At 49.5% G+C, this 17095-nt stretch overlaps 1 protein-coding gene across 4 annotated transcripts in view; it reads right to left on the reverse strand.

The window, feature by feature from the left end:
• The window catches only part of AAAS (aladin WD repeat nucleoporin), a 178749-nt gene that overhangs the window by 55735 nt on the left and 105919 nt on the right, over nucleotides 1–17095 (reverse strand). For all 4 annotated transcript variants that reach the window (XM_029595084.1, XM_029595086.1, XM_029595083.1 and 1 more), the window contains exon 13: nucleotides 10911–11004. In XM_029595084.1, the coding sequence (XP_029450944.1) occupies nucleotides 10911–11004 (94 nt within the window). The remainder of the gene's footprint in view (nucleotides 1–10910; nucleotides 11005–17095) is intronic.

Below are 17095 nucleotides of genomic sequence, written 5' to 3' on the forward strand. Positions count from 1 at the left end.
AAAGGAACCGTCCTTTTTGGGAACGATGAAGTAAATGGAATAGTGGCCCCAGCCCACCTCGAAGGGGACGGGAACGATGGCCCCTATTTCCTGCAGTCGGTCTCGTGTTGTTTGAACCGCTATCCTCTTGAGATCCGAACCGCAGGGGGAGAAGATGAACCGGTTCCCTCGGGGGGCGGACAAACCTCCAAGGCGTAACCGTCTCTTATGGTGTCCAGCACCCACTGGTCCGTGGAGATAACTGCCCACTCCTCGTAGAAGTCCATGAGGCGGCCCTCCAATCCGGGGAGGTGAGAAGTGGGCTCCTTTGGCATCATTGGGAGGACTTTGTGGGCGGATTTCCCTGCCCTGGGCCCTCTCTCGCGGGCCTCCGCCCACGAAAGGAACGAGACCAAGGCTGGGATCTTGTCGGCTGTGTCCGGGAACCGGACTGCCGGTAAGACCTATAACGTCACTGTGCTCTGGCCCTGGTTTCTACCGGAAGAAAATGACCTGAAGGAACGCTGTCTATCCTCCGGCAGCCGATGCACCGAATTTTCCCCCAGTGACTTGATGATCTTGATTCCAGGTCCTCTCCAAATTAAAAACTTCCCCCGAAAGGGGAGGGAGCCAGGATCGACTTGGAGGAAGCATCCGCCGCCCAGTTGCGAAGCCACAAGAGCCGTCGGGCTGCTACAACCGAAACCATGGACCGCGCCATTACGCGAAAGAGATCATACAAGGCGTCCGCCCCGTATGCTATGGCAGATTCCAGACGGTCCCCCTGGGCGGCCTCTTCGGGGGGCAACTCCTGAGAGGTGAGAAGCTTGCTGTACCAGAGTAAGCTGGCCCTTTGCGCGAGCGAACTGCACATCACGGCCCGCATACCTAGGGCGGAGACTTCGAAGACCCTCTTGAGGAAGGTTTCTAGTTTACGGTCCTGCGTATCCCGCAGGGCCGTTCCACCCGTGGACCGGGATGGTCGTCCTCTTGGTCACTGCCGACAACCGCTGAATCCACCTTGGGCACCTTGATAATGTCCAAAAAATCATCAGGGAGCGGGTATAAGCTTTTCCATGGCGCGTGTGACTTTCAAGGACGCCTCGGGAGTGTCCCACTCCCTGGTGAGAAGCTGTAGGAAGGACTCATGGATAGGGAAAGCCCTTGCCCTAGGACGGAGGGCGGCAAATACTGGATCCCCTTTGCGAGAAGAAGGTGGCGACGGCAGGAGCCACAGGGATCGGCGGATCTGAGGTGGGTCGAGGTCCAGCTCCTGAATAATATGGTGGATGAGTTCATCAGCTCTTCTTTTTGAAAAATCCGTAGGGCTCGAGGATCGTCCCCCTCCGTATGTCCATCCGGGGGTTCCGGGGAGTCGTCTCTCTCACCGGCGAGAAGCCGCCCCCGTGGTACACCGGGGTGGCACGGGAGAGGAACCCGGCAGGGATCCAGGCGTAACGGGCAAGGCAGTGAGACCAACAGCAAGTTTAGGAACCTTGGGGGGAGGGGCCCCCAGGGGATTCGGCGCCTGCGCTCCCATACCCTGCAAATAAGCCATGTGCATTGCCAGAATAAAATCAGGTGAGAAAAACGGGGAGCTGATTGGAATCCCTGGGGGGGGACCATCCTGGGAGCCTCGGTCGGGCAAACCCCCCGCTGGGGGCAAAGCCTGTTGAGAGCCAGTGCAATCAATCCTGTCTGCATCTGGGAGCGAGTCCGTCTCACGCTGTCCCCCTAAAAATGGCCGCCGTTCCCGCCCAAAGGCGGCGTCGTGGACGGCCCGCGCCGCCCGGGCTGAGGAGGAGGCAGGTCCGAAATCGCACCGGAGGACTGCAGGATGCCTTCCCCATCGGGGAAGCACCGCTCACAAAGCCCCTCCCTCAGAAATTGATTCCCCGGTTCGCCGCAGGCCTCACGCCTCGAGGACCGCAGCATGTCAGCACCGGGAAAAAAGCCTCGGGGGGGGGGGGGGGGGGGGCCAAAACGAGATAGTGCCGCGTGGGGGGGCCTGGAATGGCCCTAACAACCCGCCGAAGGGGTCCAGGAACTGCGGGGGAAAACCCCTGTTTCAGTTGAGCACACACCCGCGGGCGGAGCTTGCGAACCGCGGGACCCACAAACGACGCGTGGAGCGGCCGGAACCACCGGCATCCACGGGGCACCACCAAAAAGAAGCAAACCTGTGGAGAAAGAAACTCAAAAAACTTCCACTTACCCCAACGGAAGAGGAAAGGAGTACAGAATAGAGAAGGCAGAGCCACAGACACACGCCTCCTCAAAAACTGAAAAGTCTTTTTTATTTTTTTTTATTTTAAGGATCCAAATGAAGAGAAACATAAGATAGGGAAATACTGTGGAGAAAAAGAAAGAAATAACCAAAAATGAAGAAACCCTGTCAATCTGGGGGAGCTAGTGGATCCCCCCACTCACATCTGCTGGAGTCAGAAGAATACTGAGCTCCAGCAGAGGGTGCACTACTCTATATGCTGGCGCTCTCAAACTCTGTTCTGACTCCATCTGCTGGTCGGGGGATATAACCCACTGTCTGGACTGATCCAGGTGCGTACAGGGAACAAGTGATTTCTACCCATAAATATTCAATTGTGCATTTAGTCTTCTGCAGGATCTTTATCCGTTGGGACTCTATGCTATCCCAGGACATAAAGCACCACCAAGTTGCTCCCTCTCTGTCAATACGATATAATTTGTATCCTGGTATAGCAATATCCCATTGGTTATCCTCTTTCCATCATATCTCTGAGATGCCAATTAAGTCTATGTCATCATTCATTGCTATACACTCTAACTGTCCCATCTTCTTTCTTAGACTTCTGGCCATTGCATACAAATATTTCAAAGTGTGTTTTTTGTTTTGTATTAACATTCTGCTTTTCAGTTGACAGGGATAAATTAGAATCTTTTAGCTCAGGTGAGTCTTAAGAACATAAGAAATTGCCAAGCTGGGTCAGATCAAGGGTCCATCAAGCCCAGCATCCTGTTTCCAACAGAGGCCAAACCAGGCCACAAGAACCTGGCAAGTACCCAAACACTAAGAAGATCCCATGCTACTGATGCAATTAACAGCAGTGGCTATTCCCTAAGTAAACTTGATTAATAGCCGTTAATGGACTTCTCCTCCAAGAACTTATCCAAATCTTTTTTGAACCCAGCTACACTAACTGCTACACTATATGCACTTGGACTTCCTTTCTTATTACTGGAACCTCTCTGTTGGGATGCCCTAATGCTTCATTAGTATCCCCTGAAGATACCTCTTTCCAAACCATGCGTTGCTGACTTTCCCTTTTGATTTAGTTTAAAAGCTGCTCTACCTCCTTTTTAAAGGTTATTGCCAGCAGCCTGGTTCCACCCTAGTTTAGGTGGAGCACATCCCTTCGGAAAAGACTCCCCCCATTTCTCAAAAGGTTACTCAGTTCTTTATAAAACTGAATCCCTCTTCCTTGCACCATCCTCTCATCCACACATTGAGACTCTGGAGCTCACCTGCGCATGGAACAGGGAGCATTTCAGGAAATGCTACCCTGGAGGTTCTGGATTTCAACTTTCTACCTAAGAGCCTAAATTTGGCTTCTAAACCTCCCTCTCACATTTTCCTATGCCATTGGTGCCCAAATATACCACGACAGCTATCGCCTCCCCAGTACTGTCTAAAATCCTATCTAGGTGACGCGTGAGGTCCACCATCTTCACACCAGGTAATGTTACCAGGCAATCCTCATGCCCACCAGCCACCCAGCTGTCTACATTCCTAATAATTGAATCACCAACAATGACTGCCGACCTAATCCTTTCCTCTTGGGCAGTAGCCCTGGGAGACACATCCTCAGTACGAGAGGACAATGCACCACCTGGAGAGCAGGCCCTTGCTACAGGATCATTTCCTGCTGCACCAGGTTGATGCCCTAACCAGGAGATTTTCCTCTTTCAAGGCACCAGAGCTGCCAGACTGGAGTTGGAACTTGGCTACTATGACCTTGAAGGTTTCATCTATATCCCTGTCTGCCTCAGCTACTCCAAGGCTGCCACTCTGTTTTCCAGAGATCAGACTCATTCTCTGAGAAACAGTACCTTTTTGCCCCGGGTGCACACATACAACCACTCACTGGCGGATTAAAAATCATACATGTGATACTCGATGCAAAAGACTGGGAGGCCCCCTTCTTGCTGCCGGACTGCTGCCTTCATCTTAAATTTGTTCAGTTCCTAGTTAAGTTTAGGTTGCTATGGGAGTAGGAATGTGTACAATTAGGGTCCTTTAAATATATAGCAGAGTTGCTTACCTGTAACATCCTAGGACAGCAGGATGTTAGTCCTCAAGTGGGTGGCATCATCAGATGAAGCTCGGCATGGAAAACTAGCACATTGAGCATGCCACTATCTGCGCATTCACATGGGGTCCCCCTTCAGTCTCGTAACACAGAATTCACGAGCAAAAAATAAAATAGAATGCAGGAGAACCCAACTTCGTGGGGAGGTGGGCGGGTTTCCTGAGGACTAATATCCTGCTGTCCTGTTACAGGTGAGAAATTCTGCTTTCTCTTAGGACAAGCAGGAAGGTAGTCCTCACAGATAAGTGAATACCAAGCTACAGGCTGTTCCCGGAAACATATATGACCAACCTGCATGAAAAAACGGGTGCTAAATGCCACCAAAACAACTGTGTTGTGATTGGGAAGACCAGGGGACAGCCTGGTTCCAAACTAAGGGCCTCAGGAAGGAAGAGTTGGGTTTAAGTCTGGAAGAGTTTGTGAAGGACAGATTGGCTAAAGTTACTAACTTGCCGACCATCCTTGTCCAAGCAGTAATGGGCTGCGAACGTGTGTCGAGAACTCCAAGTTGCAGCCCTGCAGTTTTTGGTGACGGAAATCGCCCGTAAGTTGGCCACTGACGCCTCCATAACCCTCACAGAGTAAGCTTTGCCTGAGGTAGGCAGCCACCACCACCAAGCATTTTGTGAAGATGTGTGGGGCTGAAGCCAGCCCAAATGGCAGCACTTTGTATTGAAAATGTGCCGTCCCCACCAGAAAGCGGAGGTACTTCCTGTGGTGGGGACAATAGCAATAATGGGCGTAAGCCTCCTTTAAGTAGAGGGAGCAGAGCCAGTCTCCTCTTCGGAGGAGCAGGATCAGCGTGCCAGAAGACCATCTTGAATTTTTCTCTTATGAGAAAATGGTTTAACGCCTGAGGTAGACAATGGGGTACAAGCCACCATTCCTCTTCGGAATGAGGAAATACCTTGAGTAGAAACCATGGCCCACTGCTCGCGGGGAAATGGTTTTAACAGCGTCCGCCTCTAGAAGTGCGGAAAGTACCGATTGAAGGACGACTTGATAGGCGGCCATTACCCCACGATAGACATGGAGGAGCGGTCTCTGGGCGCCTTCTGAAATTCAGGCGGTAGGCCCTGGCGGACAATAGAGAGTACCCAACGGTCTGAAGTGATTGACTCCCATGGCAGGCGAAGCAAAGAAGCCTGCCGCCAACTGGAGGAAATCAGCCGCCATGGGAACCGACGTTTGGCTCATGCCTCTTCGCTGCAGTCAAAGCCGGCAGACAGGGCCTGCTGAGGGGAGCAGACGAACCCCACAGGGCTGAAATTCAGCCGATTACCCCTGGCGAATGATTGTGAGAACCCACCCAGTCTGACGTAATGTGCGGCTAACAGTGGGCAAAATGAAGCAGTTCTGCCTCCTACAGGGGTCATGCTGCCATGGGTATGGTGGATTGACCCTGTGGCGGGGGTCTTCTGAGGGGGGGGCTGGCTGGATTCTGGGGACATGTAGCTGGCGAGAACGACCCCTGGAACCAGCTCAGGGGGTCCGAGTCTGGGAGGTGGGAGGGTAATACTTCCTTTGCCGATAGAAGGATTTTCTCGAGAGGCCTTCCTGACAGGATGGCAGATCGGAAAGGCTAGCCGATAGCTGTTGAAGAGTCTCATGATGATCCTTCACACTGGGCTACCACATCCCTGACTTTGTCCCCGAAGAGATTCTCTCCTGTACAGGGCAGATCACCTAGCTTCTCCTGATCTCCGGACGAAGGTCCGAAGTCAGGCCATCCTACAGGCATCAATGCCCACTGCAGCCACCCTAACCGTTGTTTCAAAAACATCGTAGGTAGATCTCACCTCGTGTTTTCCCGCCTCCAAACCCTGTTGTACTACATCAGAGAACGCCTCCTGCTGCTGCTGCAGCAGGCGTTCCACCAATTCCTAGACCTGTTTTCCACAGGTTCCGATTGTATTGAGTCATATACAATTGGTAGGAGGCGATGCTGGTGATAAGCATAGTGCCCTGAAATTCCTTCCTACCAAGGACATCCAGCTCCCTGGGATCTCAGCCCAGAGGGGTGGAGGCATGGGTGTGGGAGCACTTGGAGTTTTTGAAAGCGGACTCCACCACCACCGTCTGGTGAGGGAGGGTGGCACCTCTCAAATCCCAACGCCTGTTGAACCAAATAGATGGCATCTGCCTTCCTATTGACTGAAGGAACTGACACCAGATGTTCCCAAATCCTCAGAAGTTCCTTGAAGATATCATGAACTAGGACAGCCACCACCTCCTTTGGCGCATCGACAAACCAGAGAACTTCCAGCATCTTGTGTCGAGTGTCCTCTGTGAGGAGTTGTAAGGGAATGGTTTCGGCCATGGCCCGGACGAATCCTGAAAAGGACAGGTCCTCTGGCGGAGACCTGCGTCTTTCATCCGGTGGTGAAGGAGTCCAAAGTATCATCTCCCCAGTGGACAATAGGGGCCCTCTTCCCTGCTGAGGTCCCTAAAGAGCCTGCTCGGGTGGGCCCTGTCAAAGCCGCTCAGCTTGGGCACTGAGGACACCAGTGGCCTCGAGGACAATAAAGGCACCGATGGTAAGGAAGTTCCTGACGTCCCAGGCATAGGTTTGGGGAATAGTGGCCGCGGGACCACAGACCCGAGTGCCGGTGGCTGTTTATCTTCCTCCTCAGAGGACCCGATAATGGAAATCGCTCCAGAAGAGGGCATCGGTGACCGCTGGGAGGAAATAGAGGGTCTCTGGGCATCAGCTGTGTCAGAAGGACACCGAGGACGACGTCCAGACGCTCTAGCAGGGGTGCCAACAGAGAAGGTGTGGGCTCCGGCACTGTATAGGGGCCAGTGCCAGGGGCGGTTCGATGCCCCGTAGAGCTTGGAGCACCGCACTCTATACCCTGCAGTCCAATTCCTCCTGGAAGTCTGGGGAAGCCAGGACTGATTGAGGGGGATGAGGCATCACCAGAGCCTCCTCAGAGATCCTCCTCGGAGGCTCAGTGTCCAGCATGGATATCGGTGGGGAACGCCTGGGACTCCTGGGTTTATCAGAGGATGGGACCGCCTCACCAAGGGGTTGCTTCGGTGGCAGCCTGGCAGCTGCCGATGCCACACCAGATCCAGAGCCGTGCACCGACTATGACCAGTGACGGTGCTTTCGGGATTTCTTCTGATGCGCGGCCTGTTCCTTTCCCGGCACCACGGACGCTGAAGATCACGATGCCTGAGACCATTGACGTCGGAGAGGGCCTATCACCGGTTCCTCTTTCTTGGGATGATCCTGTCGGGGGTGTGGAGAAGGACAAGGTATCTAAGGGCTCCCCTCGGCCCCTGGGTGTTGACGTCCCTGATGCCGGCGTGGATGAAGTAGACTTTTTAGAACCAAAACGATGGCTTTTGGGGGTCATCTGATCACACAGATGACACCCTTGGACGTCGTGCAATGCCCCTTGGCAGAGGATACAGACCTCATATGGATCGGTAATTGACATGGTCCGAGGGCACTAGGGGCACTGCTGAAAACCGGTCGACACAATAAAAAAAAATAACCGGCGAGTGGTCAATGGCCACTGGCCACTGAGAAGCAACATGTTGGGAATCGACTGCAAGGAGGCAAAAAGAAAAAACCTACCTCCCTGCCAAGGGGCACCAATCGTAGAAGGGGGACTTGATGCTGAAAAAACAAGAAATACTTTGAAGAGCAGAGCTCAAAAACCGCAAAGCAACTAACATCATGGAAAAAAAAGAGACTGAAGGGGGACCCCGTGTGGACAGTGGCATGCTGGGCATGCTCAGTGTGCTAGTTAAAGTTTCTAGAAACTTTAACAAAAGTTTCCCGTGCTGGGCTCCATCTGATGATGTCACCCATCTGTGAGGACTACCATCCTGCTTGTCCTAGGAGAATGGTGTATTAATTATTTATCTGGTATTGACCTACAACAGAATGATTAAACTCTTAATAAGGCATGGGGGATATCTGAACTTAAGTTAAAAGGCTGATTCTTTTTTTTTTTTTTTTTTTTAGTGTGAAAGTGTCAGCTGCTTATAAATCAAAGGTTGAGCTAGGGTGGGTGGAGACGGGTGAGAGGGAGGGAAAGACAAACACACAAACTCTAGGTTTTTGCCTGCCCTCTGACTAGCTATTTATTACAGACACACAAACACATTTAATAATATACCCCAATAGTTTACTTCTCCCCAAAAGTTCTAAAATTTTCCTAAGTAGTACTTACTGAGGGGCTGATGCAATACAGTGCGCTCAGCTGAGCGCACTGTTTAACCCGCTGTCGGACGCGGGTTAAATAGGCGCTAATCCACCCCCTAATGCAATAGGGGGATTAGCGCATATTTAACATGAGGCAGGCGCGAAAAGGGGGAGTGACTGGACCACCATTATCACCCTTTTAAGCCAGGCAAGTGGTCACCAGGAAGAGGGGTCCCAGGCTGAGTACTCAAGGGGAAAATCCCCCCTGGGACCCTGTAAGAGCTGTGAGACAGAGCTGTCTCATACAGACAAGAAGTTTGATTTCCTTCAAATTCCTTTTTTTTTTTTTACATATAGAAATTAATCAATACTTGCTTGATCCTGGACACAATCAGGAGAAAGAAAGAAATCACCACAGTATGGAAAACAGAGAAAGCTAGGGAACCGCAGGTTCAACTGCCTGCCTCTGCTGGGAGACAGAGAAATACTGAAGGGACACAGGGTGAGCACTGTCCTGATATAGGACACCTTTTCAGTTTTTCTCTGTCTCCCTCTGCTGGACAGGAGGCTCAACCCACTGTCTGGACTGATCCGGGTACGTACAGGGAAAGCTGGTTTAAAAAAAAAGGTTTGAACAAGTTCCTGGAGGAAAAGTCCATAAACAGTTATTAACCAAGCAGACTTGAGTAAAGTTACTGCTTACCCCTGGAATCTATCTATCTTACCATGAAATATATCTACTATTTGGGATCCTGCCAGGTACTTGAGACCTAGATTAGCCACTGTTGCAAACAGGATATTGGGCCTGAGACCCTTGGCCTGACCCAGTATGGAAGTTCTTATGTTCTCATGTACTAGTGATAATATCACTGGAAAGTTGTTTTCTGTCTCCATCTGCTGGCTGAGCAGACTAAACCCATGTATCTGGATTGGTCTAGCAGGATAAGGAAAGTGGGACTACATGGTATAAGGAGAAAATGGCTAAAATTGTGCATAAAGCACCAACAGTCTTTAACAAATGCATTGTTTTGTCATCACTCAAGATGCCTGTGGACTTGAAGGTATCCTAGAGATGGAACAGAGAATCTGCTAGTTATGCTGACTGCAATGGTGACCAAGAGTTCTATCTATGTTATGTGAAAGGCAATAAGAAGCTAAAATTACAGTTGGATTACTGAGAAAACACAGATAACTGAGAAATATAAAAGCCACAGAAAATTGTTTTAACATACTTCAAAGTGATGCTGAAAACAGTGTGGTAGCAGTTTCGAGAAATTAAAACAAAGACAGAAATTATAGGAGGAAATGGATGACAAGAAATATTGGATTTGATGGATGAGAGATGGAACCCCCCCCCCAAAAAAAAAATAAAAAAAAATTCAAGGCAGTACAATATACTGAATACAACAAAGCAAAGGAATTCTGGTTAAAACAACAGAGATGCTGGTAACAATTTGAGAAACCAGATAATCAGAGAAAACAATTGTGGCTAACGGAGAAAAAAAAAGCAATTCTGCATCATTGGTAGATTACAGAGAGCAAAAAGATGACAAAGGTGTAAAACCACTTATAGAAAAGAATAAAAGAATATGAATACCCAATAATGAAAGAATCAAATGCTCTCCCCAATAATGAAAGAATCAAATGCTCTCAACAAAATGAAAAAGGGTAAAAAAAAAAAAAAAAAAAAGGTAGGTCAAATACAGCTGCTAAAATGCAAGCTTTAGATGACAGAAGCATAGAGAAATCACTGCTCTTGCACAAGAAATATGATACAGGAAATCAATGTTCATTGACTTTCAAAAAAAGTATTGTGCAACAGAATGTGAGCTCAACAGAACAATAAGTCTGATCAGCCATGTAACCCAAATTACACAAGAATCCTTATGATGAACATTTGCTCATAGATAAAACCATAAATAGCCAGAGAATAATATGGCTTCACAGAACATAAAGGAACTAGATATGTTAGATTCACACTCTGGGTAGCTGCAAAAGAGCAGTGAAACTGCAAAAAAAAAAAAAAAAAATTAATTAAAAATGTTTTAAAAAAATAAATAAATTAAAAAAAAATTACTGTGTTTACCTCAAGGCCTTTGGACACTCATATGAACTTATGGCTATGCTCAGCAAACTGAATATTGATGGAAAACTTTTTTATTTTACTAATCAGGCACCCTCCATCACACAGAACTTTGGGGTGGGAGAGTATGAAGCTTGGAGACTGGTATGTACATCTCAGAAATAGATATTCAAGCAGAGCTGGGTGAATGCTGTTGATTTAAGAGTCAGGACTTCCATTTCCAATCCTGGTGAAAAGTATCTTATCAGATTCTGCCCAGATTAGTCCACCTGTAATTGAGCTCATCATGGTCTCACTTTACCCCCTTTATTGCAGCACTCTACAAGATCAAGATTCTTACCTGACTGTTTTATCCTCCATCTCAAAAGTAGTTTCTGATAGGTCAGCCACAACTGTGGCAGTTTTGGCTCCTCCCACCTCTCCTTGCAGTTCTCCTATAAAAGAACAACGTGCATACTCATCAGCAAGACAACATGGTGAGTTTTCTTAAGAAGCTACAAATGCAGAGATGAACAATACTAACAATCAGCACAGGCAGTAAGAAAGAGACATATCTGTACACCCGGGAACATAGTCCCTGAAGATCAGCCTCTGAGTTTTAGTATCTTATTTGATCCTCTGCTATAGCTATATTTTCCATTATTTCCTGTTTACACTCTGGCCCTAGTATAATAGCATTTAAGCTCTTGAGGGGGAAGGGGTACTCTTATTTACACATCTATTACAAATATTACATGAAGCAGAGGTCTAACAACTACTGGTCCTGGACAGAAAATAAATGCTAATAGACCTCACACATGGGTGACAATCTGATGGAGCCCGGCACGGAAAACGTATGTCAAAGTTTCTAGAAACTTTCTAGAAACTTTGACTAGCACGCTGAGCATGCCACTATCCATGTGGAGTCCCTCTTCAGTCTCGTAACAGAGAATTACAAAAAAATAAAACAACAAAAAGGAGAAACCCAACTCCGTGGGGTGGCAATCCTGCTGTTCTAGGAGAACATCTGTTACAGATAAGCAACTCTGCTTTCTCCTAGGACAAGCAGAATGGTAGCCCTCACACATGGGTGAATCCCTAGCTCCAGGCTACTACCAGACCAACAGACACCTAACCAGGTGCCAACGGGCACAACAACAATGGTGCTGTTGGTAACAGAGGGAGACAGCCTGAACCCAATCAAAGGACCATAGCTAGGAAGAGTCAGGTTCTACAGCTGAAAGTTTCTGGAGGACAGACTGGCCAAAGCTGCTAACACGTCAGCATCCCTGTCCAAACAGTAGTGAGTGGTGAAAGTGTGGAGAGAACAGGAAAAGTAGTTCTTACCTGTTAATATTTGTTCCTGTAGTACCAAGGATCAGTCCAGACCTCTGGGTTATACCTTCCTTCCAGCAGATGGAGTCAGAGAGAAACTGAAAAGCACCTCCCACATAACCCGGGGTGCCACCTGCGATCCCTCAGTATTATAAATATCAAAGCAGAATGAATGGCCGTTGCTACAGAAAAACTTGTTTAATATAGAACATTATGCGTAAACACGCTTTTGCAACCAGTGACGAGATCAAGTTAAAACTAAAACTGCTCAAAATGAAGAACGAGCAACCAGTGACGAGATCAAGTTAAAACTAAAACTGCTCAAAATGAAGAACGAGCATGAACAAGGTAACAGAAGGTGGTTCTGCCAAAGGAAAACGGACTGGCGTTACAACCTGTCGAGAAAATATGAACAGCTGACTGGACTCTCCTGTGTACGAGCGGGTGTCTGGACTGATCCTTGGTACTACAGGAACAAAAATTAACAGGTAAGAACTAATTTTCCTTTCCCTGTACGTACCAGGATCAGTCCAGACTGCTGGGATGTACCCGAGCTGCCCTAAATGAGGTGGGACCTGGAGAGTCCCGCACGAAGCACACTGTCGCCAAAGGAAGCCACTGTCGGATCCCTCACATCTAACAGATAATGCTTAGCAAATGTGTGCAAGGATTTCCACGTGGCCGCCCGACAAATCTCTTGTGGAGAGACACACTGGCTTTCTGCCCATGAAGCCGCCTGAGACCGAAGAGAATGCGCCTTAAGACCGTCCGGCACTGGGCACCCGCAACATATGTAGGCGGAAGCAATAGCGTCCTTCATCCATCAGGCGATAGTAGTTTTAGAAGCCTGAGCCCCCTTCTTAGGACCGCTCCACAAAACGAAGAGGTGATCCGACAATCGAAACGGATTAGTAACCTCCAAATATCGCAATAGGACCCTACGGACATCCAACCTTCTCAGATCTTTATCCGCATCAGAAAATGCCGGTAACTCGACTGACTGGTTGACATGAAAAGCCGAGACTACCTCGGGCAGAAAGGAAGGCACTGTGCGAAGGGAGATACCCGAATCAGAAATACACAGAAAAGGCTCTTGACAGGACAAGGCTTGGAGCTCTGAAACCCGCCGAGCAGAACCAATAGCTACAAGAAATACCGTTTTAAGCGTCAAGTCTTTAAGCGTCGCTTGCTTCAAGGGCTCAAACGGTGGTCCACATAGGGAACGGAGAACCAAATTTAAACTCCAGGACGGACAAACCGCTCGCACAGGTGGTTTCAAGTGCTTGGCCCCCTTCAAAAACCGTATCACATCCGGGTGAGCTGCAATGGAAATACTGTCAATTTTACCACGGAGACTGCCCAAGGCCGAAACCTGAACCCTGAGCATACTGTAAGACAGACCCTTTCGCAACCCGTCCTGTAAAAAAGACAGGATGTGAACAATCACAGCTCGTCGTGGGGATAAACCGAGCTTGTGGCACCAGGAATCAAAGACCTTCCAAACCCGAACGTAGGTAAGTGACGTTTTCCTGGCTCACAGAAGAGTAGAGATAACTACTTCCGAGGAACCCTTTTTCCTTAATCGCCTCCTTTCATAAGCTAGGCCGCTAGACAGAATCGATCTGCCTGCTCTAAAAATACTGGACTCTGCCTTAGCAGGTTGGGCAGATGACAGACGCAGCGGACTGTCCACCGCTAGGTTGATTAGATCGGCGAACCATGGCCTTCGGGCCCACTCGGGGGCCACTAGAATCACCGGACCCTGGTGAGACTATGCAACGTAATACCTTTCCGATCAGCGGCCATGGAGGAAACACATAGAGGAGAACGTGTGGTGGCCAAGGAAGAACCAAAGCATCCACTCCTTCGGACCCGTGGTCTCGCCTGCGACTGAAAAAACGAGCCACCTTTGAGTTCCGACGAGTCGCCATCAGGTCTAGACAGGGAGTACCCCATCGTCTTGATATCATGCTCATCGCTTCCTCCGATAGTTCCCATTCCCCAGGATCCAATTGTTGCCGGCTGAGGAAGTCCGCCTGAACGTTGTCGACTCCAGCGATGTGAGACGCCGCAATCCGGTCGAGGTGGCGCTCTGCCCATCTCATCAGCCTGTCGGACACGGGATGGCTTCTGGTGCCTCCTTGTCCGTTTATGTAGGCCACCGCAGTCGCATTGTCGGAGAGAATCCGTACCGCCTTGTTGCTTAAAATGGGTAAGAAGTGTTGTAGAGCTAGTTGGACCGCTCTGGTCTCCAACCTGCTGATGGACCACTGTGCCTGAAACGGAGTCCAAGGACCCTGAGCCAACCTAGACTGGCACACTGCTCCCCAACCGGAGAGGCTGGCATCAGTCGTTACCACTACCCATTGGGGGCTCTCGAGGTTCACCCCCTTCAGCAGGTGATCCGGATTGAGCCACCAGGCCAGACTGGACCTGGTCGGTTCGAGCAGAGGCAAGGGGATCTGGTACTCTTCCGATTTGGGATCCCAATGCGAGAGCAGCGCCCTCTGTAAAAGCCTTAGATGCGCAAAGGCCCAAGGAACTAGCTCCAGGGTAGATGCCATAAACCCAAGAACCTGCAAATAATCCCACACCACTGAGGAAGGGAGCGACAGCAGACGCCGCACCTGGGACATCAACCTGTCCCATGCACTCGAGGGGTAAGGAGACTCTGCCCGCCAACGTATCGAATCGAGCCCCCAGGAACTCTATCACCTGAGCTGGCTCTTGGCATAGTTGACAACCCAGCCCAGATACTGCAGACGACACACAACCGATCGGACCGCCGCCCGGCAGAGTTCCTCCGATTTCGCTCGAATAAGCCAATCGTCCAGGTAGGGATGCACTAGAATGCCTTCCCAACTTAAGCTTGCCGCTACCACCACCAGTACCTTTTATTTATTTATTTATTTATTTAAAATTTTTATATACCGGCATTCATGATACAATCACATCATGCCGGTTTACATAGAACAGGGGTGTACAAAGAACAAATGAGTAACCTATTAGTGAGGAGGAAGCAGTTACAAATAACAACAATAATAACAAATAACAACAATAATAACAAACAATAATAACAATAATAACAAACAATAACAACAATAATAACAAACAACAACAATAATAACAAACAATAACAAACAATAAAACAATAACAAATAATAATAACAAACCATAATAACAATAATAACAAACAACAATAACAACAATAATACCTTGGTGAATATGCGAGGAGCAGTTGCCAGCCCAAAAGGTAGGGCACAAAACTGATAGTGTTGCTCCAGGATCATGAATCCGAGAAACCGCTGATGGTGTTCTTGGATCCCTATGTGAAGATATGCCTCCATCAGATCCAAAGAAGCTAAAAACTCTCCTTTGTGGACCGCCGCAATGACCGACCGCAACTTTTCCATACGAAAGCGAGGCACCCACAAGGCCTTGTTGACCTGTTTGAGGTCTAAAATCGGACGAAAAGTCCCATCCTTCTTTGGTACCACAAAATAGACGGAGTATTGACCGGTCCGGCGCTCCGACGGAGGAACTGGCATAATGGCTCTCCCAGAGCCTTCAACCGAACTAGGGTCTGAAGGACCACCTGATGCTTTTGCGGTGGCCCACAAGGGGATATCAGGAAAAGATCCCGGAGGGGACGAGCATAATACAAAGCATAACCGTGACTTACAATATCTAGTACCCACTGGTCGGAAGTAATTTTGACCCATTCCTCGTAAAAGTGGGACAGCCGACCCCTGATGTTCGGTATGGAGGAATGGGTCAGCGTCCCTTCATTATGCGGGTTTGCTGTTGTGTGCGAAGGCATGGGTCCCGGCTCGCTGAGGCTGCCTGCCTCAAAAGGAAGACGACCAAGACTATGCTCTCGAAGCTGATTGCCTAGGGGTATAAGCCCGAAACCCCCCTACTTGATCGAAAACGACGCTGTCCCCTGAAACGGCCTTGGTAGCTACCCGGAGAGCGGGCCACCCTGGGCTTGTCCTCTGGCAGCTTGTACACCTTGTTGTCACCCAATGCCTTGATAAGCTGTTCCAGCTCATCACCAAACAACAACTTACCCCGAAAAGGGAAGGATCAGAGCTGGGATTTAGAAGAGGCGTCCGCAGACCAGTTCCGGAGCCACATCAGGCGACGTGCAGATACAGAAGACATAGTGCATGCCGAGGTACGAAGAAGATCATAAAGGGCGTCTGCCGTATAGGCGACAGCCGATTCCATACGGGCCGCCTGTTCAGCCCTCCCCAGGGGAAAGGTCTTGGGCTGTCAACATTTGCTGAACCCATCGAAGCAAAGCCCGCTGCATAAGGCTACTACATACAGCTGCTCGTATCCCCAAGGCGGATACTTCAAATATACGCTTAAGCAATGCTTCCAACTTCCTATCCTGTAGGTCTTTAAGCGCAGTGCCCCCAGTCACCGGAATAATAGTGTGCTTGGCTATGGCCGTGACTGTGGAGTCCACTTTTGGAACCTTAAGGAGGTCAAGAGTCTCAACAGGGAGTGGGTATAATTTTTCCATGGCTCTGGTAACCCTCAAACAGGCCTCCGGGGTCTCCCAATCCCGGGATACAATCTGTGAAAGCTTTGGGTGAAAGGGGAACGTCTGTGGTGGGGCGCGGAGCCCCACTAACGCTGCATCCCCCATAGATAAATCTGACGATTCCTGAGACAGGGGGAGTTCCAGCTCCTGCAGCACGTGCAAAATCAAATGGTCCAGTTCTTCCCTATGGAACAGACGTACGACCTGTGGGTCGTCACCCTCCACCTGGGTGACGCTATCTCCCTTATTGTCCAGAGCAAGGTTGAAAGGATCTTGATAACCCGGATCCACCGGGTCCACTGGATCAGGCAACCTATCAGGCAACCTACCCCCCGAGTCCCTCGGGATCTTTGCTGGGATTGGAGACTGGGCATCCCACTCAGACTCCGCCTCCAGATAAGCTTTATGCAGCAACAATATAAATTTTGAAGAAAAGGTTGCCGTCGCTTTAAGGACCCCCCCCCCCCGAGGACTTACACGGAGGAGGAGCTGGTTCGGCCGGCAAACCACGCGGTCTGTGCATGGTTTGCCGGCCTCCTCCGAGCCATCAGCGTCCCTGTCTGAGGCAGACAAAATGGCCACTGCTCCCGCGCTAATCGGGAGCGAGCTAGGCCCCCTGCCCCTCTACCCTCGTGTGCGCCTCGCAATTGTCTGCATCG

The sequence above is a fragment of the Rhinatrema bivittatum genome, chromosome 3 (genome assembly GCF_901001135.1).
Source record: "Rhinatrema bivittatum chromosome 3, aRhiBiv1.1, whole genome shotgun sequence".
NCBI classification, from domain to species: Eukaryota; Metazoa; Chordata; class Amphibia; order Gymnophiona; family Rhinatrematidae; genus Rhinatrema; species Rhinatrema bivittatum.